This window comes from Cannabis sativa, chromosome 2, assembly GCF_029168945.1.
Source record: "Cannabis sativa cultivar Pink pepper isolate KNU-18-1 chromosome 2, ASM2916894v1, whole genome shotgun sequence".
Classification (NCBI taxonomy): domain Eukaryota; kingdom Viridiplantae; phylum Streptophyta; class Magnoliopsida; order Rosales; family Cannabaceae; genus Cannabis; species Cannabis sativa.
The window spans coordinates 63,731,508-63,742,673 of record NC_083602.1 but is presented as its reverse complement, the minus strand read 5'-3'; the positions used below and the strand labels follow the sequence as shown (position 1 = coordinate 63,742,673).

Here is an 11,166-nt window from a genome sequence, read left to right as displayed (position 1 = left end):
CTCTTTTTAGCTTGATATAATCTTCTGACAAAAATTTGAGGAGAGTTAATTCTTTATTCTGTGCGCTTGGATAAAAAAGAAAAACCAGACTAGTCTTCCAGGAACACGTTGTATGACCCTCTTAAATCACAATACTGGAACTGCTTCTGGATTCGGGTTGTCCATAGCGGAAGCTCGCCTAAGCATGGAGCTAAAGGTACCTTCCTGGAAGGTCTTGTCTTACTTGCGCCTGGCCCAAATTATATTTTTTGGGCCCAGTGGCGGGCTTTAGATATTGACCTAGAGTACATGTGTCCTTTGCCGAAAACACGAATAACATTTACACCCAAGCTTCCAGAATTCTGCGTATTGTGAAAGCTTGCCCTAATACATATGAGTGGACATGCGGAGGTTTTAAAGTAATATTTCTATTGCTTTCTAGGTATTAGTTGATTACAGAAGGTGAACTTCCATCTTTAGTTTTTTAGAAGTAAATGTGGCAGTCACCTAGTGGTGGAGGAGTACGTTTACCGATGAGCTGCTTTCTAGGAAAAAGCTTTCATTTCGATGGCTATTCATTGTTGGCAAGAAAATCAAGAAAAGAATTTTCATCATTGATTTGTGTCTCGATTCTAGAGGGCATTAATTCTTTGACACGCTTAGTTGTTGGACTTCTGAGACGTTGGATATACTTATGCTTTTGGAGAGACGATCTTAGATCGTTCATTTTTCCTCACATGGATGACCACCTTGGGTATAAATACCCCTCAAAGATACCATTTACCACCTTATCCAAATTTCATATTTTTCACACGTTAGAATTAAAATTCTCTGGAGAGTAAAACTATAATATCCTACTAGCTAGGCACGCTGTAGTGTTTTCTTAATTGACATGCATGCCTTTGCTAATCAAAGGATTAATTGAAAAATGTGAATAATTAAAATTTTTAAATAAACATAAATTTTAATAAATAAACATAATTCCTATAACACTGGGATCCCGTTAAAAGTTTACAACTATAATCAAAATATATTTCATACAAAAGTTGTTACCCAGCGACCAACAAAAAGTCTAAACTGTCCCGAAGACCCTGAACACTCCAGGTCTAATTGTCTTGATATTTAGAATCTTCATCCAACTCTCGAATCATTCTGGTTCAGTTCTAGCTCTTACCAGCACATGCACGTAATAACTGTGAGTCAACAAACTCAGTAAGAAAAGCATAAACATATAACCAGATCGTAACCAGGTACTCATACACCTAATCACGATCCTATAACTGGGTCAAGAATATTCTCGACAAAAGTATGACTAACAACGAATCCAGTCTATACTCAGTACTCTAGTTGTACTGATGTTGTAGCAATTAGTTCATACTATCTGAAAGTCTAACATATATTTGTTGATATTTCAGTGCAAGTTTATGTGCGCTTCACTAATCTCCTAATATGCTAATCTGATGGCTACTTATTTGTCTGACATATATATTTGTTGGTATCTCGGTGCAACTCTATGTACACCTCACTAATACCCTGATATGTTATTCTAACGACAACTAACATGCACACTAAACATGTATACATATATGAAACTATTATACTAATCTTACCTAGATTTTGAATGCAAGCGTGCTAGTAACCTAAGTGGAAACTGCTCCTTGACAATTTAAAGGCCACTAAGTCACAACATACATAAACTTGTAAGTGATACTCTAAATCACTTTGTGGGGACTTAAACTTAAAACTAGAAATTTTTCTATCGATAAATAGTGTGGCCATACCCTAAATATCGAGAAAACACGAAAAATGAGACTTTAGGAAAAACACCGCAAAAAATGGCAGGTCGTTTTTCCTAGTCCCTACTTGCTTAAAATGGTAGACCGAATCTGGAAAAATGGTCTGTCGTTTTTAACTGCACATTATCATAAATCCTCATTTCTCACACAAATCTACCCCAAATCTTCTAATAAGATCCAAAACACCTATTTGGGACATTAACAACATAATTCAACCAAAAATTTTATCATCACGAAATTGTAAATAATTCTACTATTATTGAATTAAGTTTGAGATTTAAAACTAAAACCTTGCTCAACCTAATCTATAGCCAACAAAACCACACAAAAACATACAAATCTATAAAAATAAATCTTCTAAAAAAGTTCTAAAACTACCCATAACCTAAAAGATTTAAAATCCAATAGGTCAAACATCAAAACTCAACTTATGCTTAAGAATTTCAAACAAAGAAGCGATCTAACTTACCTTGATTTCACCCAAAACCAACAACTATTCAAAACTTGCAAAAACCTCTTGAAAATGCTTTGAATTTACAAAGAAAAAGTTGAGTCTTCTTGGGTCTTCAGAGAAAGAGAAAACAAGATTGATGGTGGCTATAGGTGTAATGTTTATCTAAAAAGAATTACTAACTTAATAAAAACAAACTAATATTTAACTAAATGTGGGTCTTATCTACATAAAACACTAAAGACAAGCTTACTAATTTAAAGGTCAAACAATAATTTGCTTTTTCTAAGCCATAAAGTAAACTAACTACTTAAGGGTAAAATGGTCCAAAACATAACTCTAATAAATCTTGATACACTAAATGTCTAACTATCTTACTGTGCTAATTCTAAGATACTCAACTATATCTAATTGACTCTATTGGCCAAATCGTCGCATTCTACTGTTACTGGGCATAAAACTTGAAAATCATAAATTTCATATACATCATATATTATATACTTAGGATTGAAATATATCTCCATAATTTAGAAATCCTTTTCATCTAGCCTATTTCAGACAATACATTCTAGTTTTTGCTAAGAAACACATAATCATAAGTTAATAATTAAAACCTTAATTATCTACTAATTCCCATGATTTAATTATGCAGTCATTACAATTATTCCCTCAAATAAATGATTTCATCCTCGAAATCTAATCTAAATAATCTCTGGATGAAGAGTCCTCATGTTGCAATTTAATTCCCAGGTAGCTTCTCCACCTTACTGTTTCTCTAAAGTATTATCTTTCTTATCGAGGATCTCAACTAGTTTTTTCTCGTAAGATAGATCTAACGAAAGTTATGGGGTTTCATAACTTACGACAATAGTCGAATCCAAATCATACTTCGTTAACATAAAAATATAGAAAATATTGTGTACTGCTGAAAATACTAGAGGTAAGGCTACATGATATATCACTACTCCAACCTTCTCGAGAAGCTCTAAAGACTCTAAAAATCTAGGGATCTTGTCCTTTTTCCCGAAGTATTTCATTTCTTTCACTGGTAAGATTCATAGGAAGACATGATCCCCTATTGGGAGTTCAATGTTTCTGAGCTTCGGATTTACATATCTTCTCCTGCCTACTATAAAAAAATACACATCTTGGCCTTAATCTTCTCTATAGCCTTACAAGCCCACTGAATTGACTCTGAGCCTTAGTATTTTTTATCCCTAGTTCATCCCAATGATTTGGGGAATGATATTTCTCACTTCCCAATACCTCATAGGGAGCCATCTTTTTCATACCATGATCATTATTGTTGTATGCAAATCCTATCAACAATGGATGCTTGTTCCATGAACCCTTGAAATCCATTATACAAGCTCGTAATATATCCTCAAATATCTATCCCTTTGGAGTGGTCATTTGAGGGTAGAAAGTTTCACAGAATTTTAGTTTTGTACCTATGACCCTTTGAAGATTTTCCCAAAACTTAGAGGTGAATTTCAGATCCTTCTCTAAACAATGGACCTTAGAGTCTCATCAAGTCATATTATCCCCCTTATATCAATTTTCCATAGTAATCTTATGTATGCGTTGTTTTCAATTGCAAGAAATGCACTGATAAGTAAACCGATCCATAACTTTCCATATAGAATCAAACTTACCTATGGTTCTACATAATCTAACCACGAAATCCATAGTGACATCTTCTCATTTCTACTCAAGAAGTGTTAAAGGTTACAATAACCCTGTAGGTCTTTAATATTCAACTGTAGTTTGTTGACAAATTAAATATTTGAAAACATAATCTACCGCACTCTTCTACATACCAAACCATAACTAATAGAATTTTTAAATCTTGGTAGTACTGGGATTCAATGTACAAGAAGTGGTATGAGCTTCGCCTAGGATCTCTCTTTTAAGCTCAATATTGCTTGGAATACAAACTTGAGTTTGGTAAAGTAACATCCCGTTGTTTAACACTGAGAAATATTTAGTTTGGTCGCTAAGACTTCTTCTTTTCTACTATTTCCCGATCCACCAACTAAGCGCTTCTGATTCTTTCTAACAAATCCAATTGAGGTGTCAAAACTATTGAGCATGCCAACCACAAACTCAATTCCTAACTTGACCTTGTCAGTCGCTAGCTGAAAAAGAATCATGGTTTTGTTGAAACCTGCCTGGGACCTTTCCTTCTGAGGACATTCGCCACTACATTGGCCTTCCCACGATGGTAGAGAATTCGTAATAAAAACCCTAACTAACTCCAACCACTGTCTATCTCACTTTCAAGCATAAAACATACTATTCTTTGTAGAGACAATGTTAACAAATCTTAAAAGCAAAGTCCATTGCCGCGAATCCCAGATCATAAGTTAGGTAGTGTTGCTCATACTCCTACTATTGATGAGAAAATAAGCAATAACCTTGAGAGTCTGCATCAGAACATCCTAGATCCCGTCTAGATGCATCATGATAAGCCACAACCTTTCTTAGTCTGATGATACAACTAACACTGGAGTTATATTCCACTTTTGCTTCAGCTCTTAAAAATTTGTTTCACATTTGTTTGTCCATATGAACTGCTGATACAATTCAATTCAACACAATACAATTCAGTACAAAATAATATAATTCAACACAATACAATACAATATAATACAATATGGCGTACCAAAGGAGCCTTTAATGTATATACATATAATTTAATTAGGTTAATTTTTTAATTGGATTTTGAGATTGACATTAAATAACAGATTCAATCTAATTAGAATGCAACTTTGATCATCCAATCTAATCAAATTGTAATTGTAAATTCAATTTTTTGTAATTAGATTGAATTAGATCGATTCGGTCAATTGGATTTAATTAGATGTTGTCCACTCCTAGTCTACATGTTCAATATTTTCTTCCAAAAAAAAAAAAAAACGCTCACCATTAAAAAAGAATAATTATAGTGGAACTCACATTATTATAGAAGAATTTTAAAAGTTGAAATATATGATAGGACTTGTTTGACATATTATTATTATTATTATACATTCTAGAAAACGAGGAACAAAAGTATATTTTCTTATAATCATGGGTTGGGTTGGATGATTGTTTTTTCTTTTTCTTTATTATTATTATTATTATTATTATTATTATTATTATTATTATTATTATTATTATTATTATTTTAAAATAAATGTTTGATTTGTATAATTTGAAAGTTGTCTTACTTATATATGAAAATTTTAATTAGAATACTATATTGGATAGTCTAGTCTCAACGAAGTGTAAAGAAAAATCATGTTTGACAGTCTCCTACTTTTCACTATTTTCAATTTATCTTTAGTTCCATTACAAATTATTCAAAGAAAGAAAAGCTTTATACGTTGTTTTAACTGCCAAACACAACAAGATAAAATATTTCAAATTAGTTTTTTCAAGGGAAAAGCCAAACAGAATACCAACCACTTAAATAGCAAGATACTTCATCAATAACTTAGCCCCAAACTATGCAACTTATATTAGAAATAACATACTTAGCATATTTGTAATTTTTATAAAAACAAACCAAGGACGAATATTTATTATATACAAATAAAATCATGAATTAAAGTTTGAAACTAATATAAAATATTAGAATTAATTAGATTAATTAATGAAAAGCTTTCCAAGTCTTGTTTGTTTATTGTGGCTGGCTATCTAATTCTAAATCTCAAAAGCGTGGTCCCTTTAGTTTTAAAGACTTGATGTCTATGGCTGGAGTTTGGACCAACGGCTTAGTCAGAGAAAAAATTGGACCACATGCACCATATGTATAATTATATATATTTATAAATTGGCAGTTAATTCATCATCATCAGTCAGCTTAGAGTTTTTGGCGCCTGTACATTACTTTCCCGGGTCCTATGTAGAAGGAAGACTAACTACCTTTCTCCATCTTCTACTTGGTCCTCTACGTCACTATAACTTTTATTTTTCATTTTGATTTATTCAATTCGAACTTATCTCTATGTATTTATTTATATATGTATATGTTGTGTTTTCATTTAAGAGTCCTATTAAATATGCTTTCTCCGTATAGATCTCTTCACTCTTGATCACCTTTCCCAACTTTTTCTTATCAAATCTCAACTATATGGCTCTGGAAAATTGTTTCGTCTTTTTCTAAAATGAGTTAGGAAGAGTGGACATAACTCATCATAAGCTTTAGCAATTCCTCTCTTTCATTCACAAGGTTGGAACTTGGAATATATGTTATATTTATATATTCACTTCTTTGTAATCTTGTTATTCCTTTGTTTAGTACCCATAATTCGGTTTGTTGATTCATTTGCAAAATTTTGTTTTTAAGATTAAAATCTAATCCTATATGCCTTCATCTCTTTAGTTAATAACGTTTGTATAATACAAGGGTCATTATTTGCTTTTATGATATTTTTTTCAGGTTATGACTTCAAAAAAAAAAAAAACATTTATTATGTTGCTGTTTACAACCTGAAAGCTTTGATTGTCTTTCTAAGAATTTCTATTTATAGTTACCACTAATCCAAAATAAATAAATAAAATTGAAAAAGCAAAATTAATTAACAGTAAGGTATTTGTTATTCTTTCCTTATGTAGATGGGTACAATATTAATTTCCTCCAGCTAGAAGATTGACCAAAGACAAAAAAAAATATATGATATAATTGGTATATGGAAACCTGGATTTGTGGAAGGACCTTTTCGTGTTTTGTGTTTTGTGTTTTGTTTGGTCTGGTCTTTTTTCTTTTGTGCTTATTCTCTTTAAGTGGTTGGTCCACAATTTTAAATGATTGTCTTACATGTGACATGTGTTGTTTGTTTTAATTTTCAGGTAATTCCATTTAAGTTTCTCGAAGTTATACTTAATTGTGGTTCCAAAGTTTCATAGCACACCAGATAGAAAAAATGGGGAAACATTTACAGAGAAATGACTCCATTGCTGAGGGAAACTATCCAGGCTGTTTGTGTGGCATAATGCATTTTCTTGACCATCATCATTGGCAAAGTGTCAAAAACTTGATCCCACATAAAAAGAACGGTGGTAAAAGACGCATCAAATGTAAATTCTCTCATCTTTTTATTTATTTATGTTTTTCTTTTACTGTTATTTTCATTTCCTCATTTCTTTCATACATGTGAGATTATGTAAACTATATCTGTAAAAGCTTTGAGAATGAAAGCGTTTGTGAACTTGTGACTTGGCAGTTTTATCTGTTTATGCTGCACATCTATACTTCTCTTGAATTATGAACTTATAGCATTAAGTTATGATGTTTGTAGACAAAGGAAAAAAGAAAAGAATTTCGAAGAACAGTGGCTCTGATGAAGTGTTTATTGTTGATTCAGCTGCAGAACCCTTTCTTGTAAGTTCTTATGGTATAGCATTGATGTTTAAACTGAATGAAAGTTGTTCATATTGGTTGGTTTTCTTAATCTTCATATAAAGCTCCTAAAGGCATGCCTTAAATTGAATATTTCAGGTTAAGCAACAGATTACAGATTCAGTTCCCGCAAGGGGAAGATCTGGAAAATCTCGAGTTAAACCGCATAGAGGCTGGATTCTGAGCTTCCCATTGCAGTCATGGCTGCAAAGAGCTAATCCAGTCGATTTAGAATCTTCGGAAAATTATATAGGTCATACAGGTACTGGTAAGAGAAAATCAGGCAGTGTCCCTCAGAGTAGTGGTACTGCAAATAATACAAGAAAGCAGGTTCTTTGTGCAGAACATAATAGTGATACAGTAAAAGATAGCCAGCTTAGTGCAGATATATCCAATCAGAAACATCTCAATGAATGTGTTGACATACTGGAGATATTCAAGGTTAACAAGGAATTTTTTTTGAAGTTACTCCAGGATCCGGATGTTGGCAAAAACCAATTCCATGGCCTCAAGAATTCCAATATCAAGGTCCGTTTAAACAAATCAAGATCATTTCCAGTACCCAATTCTTCACAAACAAGAAATATAAGGCCTATTAGTACACTTAAGCACAAGCAAAATGAAGTTTGGTTCTTCCTGAATGGAGAAAAATCAATAGCAGGGGCTCAAGCACAACAGTTGGAAGGCTCAGAATTTCAAAATGATCAATATACAAACGCCATAACAGGTGATGTTGATAAAATAGACAGTGTCAATAACCATGGATGGAATCAGTTGGTCTTGGACCGTTTCAGAATTATCAAGCAGAAAATAAAGCAAGCACTCAAGGAAAGCAAAACAGAAAATGGCCACACTACTGAAGCTGGTATGCTAAGTGACATTTTCGAAGGTAGAAAATCTATCAATGGGAGAGAGATGTCTGAAAGATTGGAGATAACTATTGGCCAAGATGGTAACAAGATTGATAATTTGAATGATGATCTTAGAAGGCAAAGACTTCAACGTGTGAGACGAACAACTTCTCTAAACGAATCATTAGATAGATATACTCAGTTGTTTGAGCACACTTCTGGTAGTAAGAAAGTGCCTAATTACAGCCACTCTAGGAGCTTAAGAGTGACAATTGAAGAGAAAGTTCCTTCTAATACTCGAAAAAACTGCAGAAGGAATCTCTCCCTTCCTGATCTCGACGACTTTTCTTCCTTTCTGAATGGTGCATCCCATGACGCATTTTTCCGTTTAGGAATGCCAATTAAGACTCTAATGGCTGGTAGTCATAGCACAAGTAAAGACAGAGACAATCATAGTGGACCATATCACTCTGAACCCTTGGAGCCTGTTCAAGAGATTGAATTGCAGGGAAGTGAAAGCAGTGCAAATTTTCGATACACAGATAGTTTAACTGTGGATGGAAGTCAAAAGAGAGCCTCTATCACAGACACCATTGTTAAGGATGAAGACAAGTCAGCTACAGCTAGAGAAAGCAGTGATAACCAAGAGGAAGAGATTAGTGTGACAATGGATCCAAAAGAAGAGCTTTTACATGAAAATTATGAATCAGTTATTGAAAATCGTCTTTCTAATTATTTAACCAGCTCTACTGAGTTCCCCACTTCAGAAGGTAATCACAAGTTTTTGTTAATTCTCAAACTTTTTAGCTAACAGCTAAGTTGACTGTCTCAAGGCTTATCTATAAGCTAAAATGTATCTTGTTGTGTTCATTACTCTCATGGCTAATAAAACTGTTTCAGAAATAAAAATCACAACCAGAGGCAGCAACTTGTCTTGTCACTTTGAGACCGAAAATGCAGACTTCAACTACGTTCAATTTCTACTCAAAGTGTCTGGCTTCACGAGCAACGACGAGCATGATTGGACATGGCACTCGGTAGACCAACCACTAAGTCCTTCCCTTTTCAAGGAGATGGAAGAAGAGGAGGACTGCTTTGGCCATGATCTCATCATTAGTGAACAAGAGGAACAAGAAGAAGAAGAAGCTGCAGACACTACTGGCTTCATCAATCGCCACATTCTGTTTGACTTGGTGAACGAGACACTTGGAGATATGATTGAGAAATCGTATACATACTTCCCCGGAGGGTTTTCATCGTTCGGGTCATCAATTCGTGGAACACCTAAGGGGCAACATCTAGTGGACGAGGTTTGGGAAAGAACGAGCAGAAGTTTGAGGGTGAGGCCGGAGTTGGACCAGACACTGGACGATGTGGTGGGTCGAGACTTGACCAAGGGAGATGGTTGGATGAACATACAGTGGGAGATGGAAACAGTGACGCTTGAACTTGAGGATTTGATCTTCTATCAATTATTGGATGAAATAATGTTTTGATTCTTCTTCTTCTTTTCATTTTTCTCCATCAAATTTTGTAATACAGTTACAGTATGCATATGTAAATATATAGATATATATATTTCTTGATCAAACTAGGTAGGATAAACATAAAATAAGCAATTCAATCATCAAATTTTAATAAATTACCTTAATTCTGTTGTTTTTTTTTAGCTTTTATAAGTTTGGAACTTTTTTTATTTTAGAGAAGAGGGACATTCGGACAAATTCCATTACATAAAGATATAACTCGTAGAGCAAAATTAAGCATAATAGACTTACCAAGTGGTCTACAATAAAATGAAAAAAACTCTAAGAACAACCTCAACTAAAAATCTAATAAACTTCCAGCAATCAAACATCAAAAAAGTGTGAAGAAAATTAGGTTTTCAAATCAAATGAACATGTAACAGAATCAACCTCTCAATGACAATCAACTAATGATCTTTCAATAATAATTGGGACATAACAATCCCATTATTCACATACAAAATAAGAAAAATAATCAAACGATCAACTATGGCAAAGCATCCAAAAGAACTGAACACCACGAAATATAGGGCCAATAGATAGATCTGGCCAAAAAAGAGAAAAATATCTCTCCCTCAGTGAAGTAATTTGATCCAATCAATGAAACATCGACGCACCAAATAAGAGCAAACTCCACTCTATTTGCCAAAATCATATTAATCGCTACTCATCTATAAGAGCAGTCCAAGTACACCATTATTGCAAAATTAAAACTAATATGAAATATCATAAAACTAAACCAACTGAAGAAATTAAAACAAGGCCCAAGGGGCACACCTACTACCAAAGTTATTCTTATTTTTATGATTTCTTCATTGTTTTGGTATTGTAAATCTTAATCTAAATTATCATCTTTAAGAATAAGTCAATTAGATTTCACATTTACAAAATACTTATCTTACACGAGCTAATACTATTAAATTGTCAAACGGATGACCATATGTTAGGGATGTGTCCATTTAAAAATAATTACTAAGTGTGATCAATAATGAAGATTTGAAATTGATATTACATAATCAATAACAAAAATCAATGCTATGTTCAATATAAATTCTTACCACATATTTAGAAAATTGTAATACACATAATCAAATATGGAAGATATAAAAAATTGCAACATCATTGACAGAAAGTTAATAAAGGCTCTTCTCAAGATTTCTTCCTATCAAGGTAACAA

At 33.1% G+C, this 11,166-nt stretch overlaps 1 protein-coding gene across 2 annotated transcripts; it reads left to right on the top strand.

The window, feature by feature from the left end:
• Positions 1-6,065: 6,065 nt before the first annotated feature.
• On the top strand, positions 6,066-10,105 carry LOC115719318 (protein TRM32). 2 transcript variants are annotated; one of them, XM_030648305.2, is made up of 5 exons: positions 6,066-6,155; positions 7,063-7,290; positions 7,512-7,594; positions 7,712-9,233; positions 9,364-10,105. In XM_030648305.2, the coding sequence occupies exons 2-5, from the start codon at positions 7,137-7,139 to the stop codon at positions 9,957-9,959; spliced, it is 2,355 nt and encodes a 784-aa protein (XP_030504165.2). In that variant the 5' UTR covers positions 6,066-6,155; positions 7,063-7,136; the 3' UTR covers positions 9,960-10,105. The 2 variants fall into 2 exon arrangements, with proteins under 2 accessions (XP_030504165.2, XP_030504164.2); XM_030648304.2 differs by having other exon boundaries at positions 6,066-6,442.
• The last annotated feature ends 1,061 nt before the right edge of the window (positions 10,106-11,166 follow it).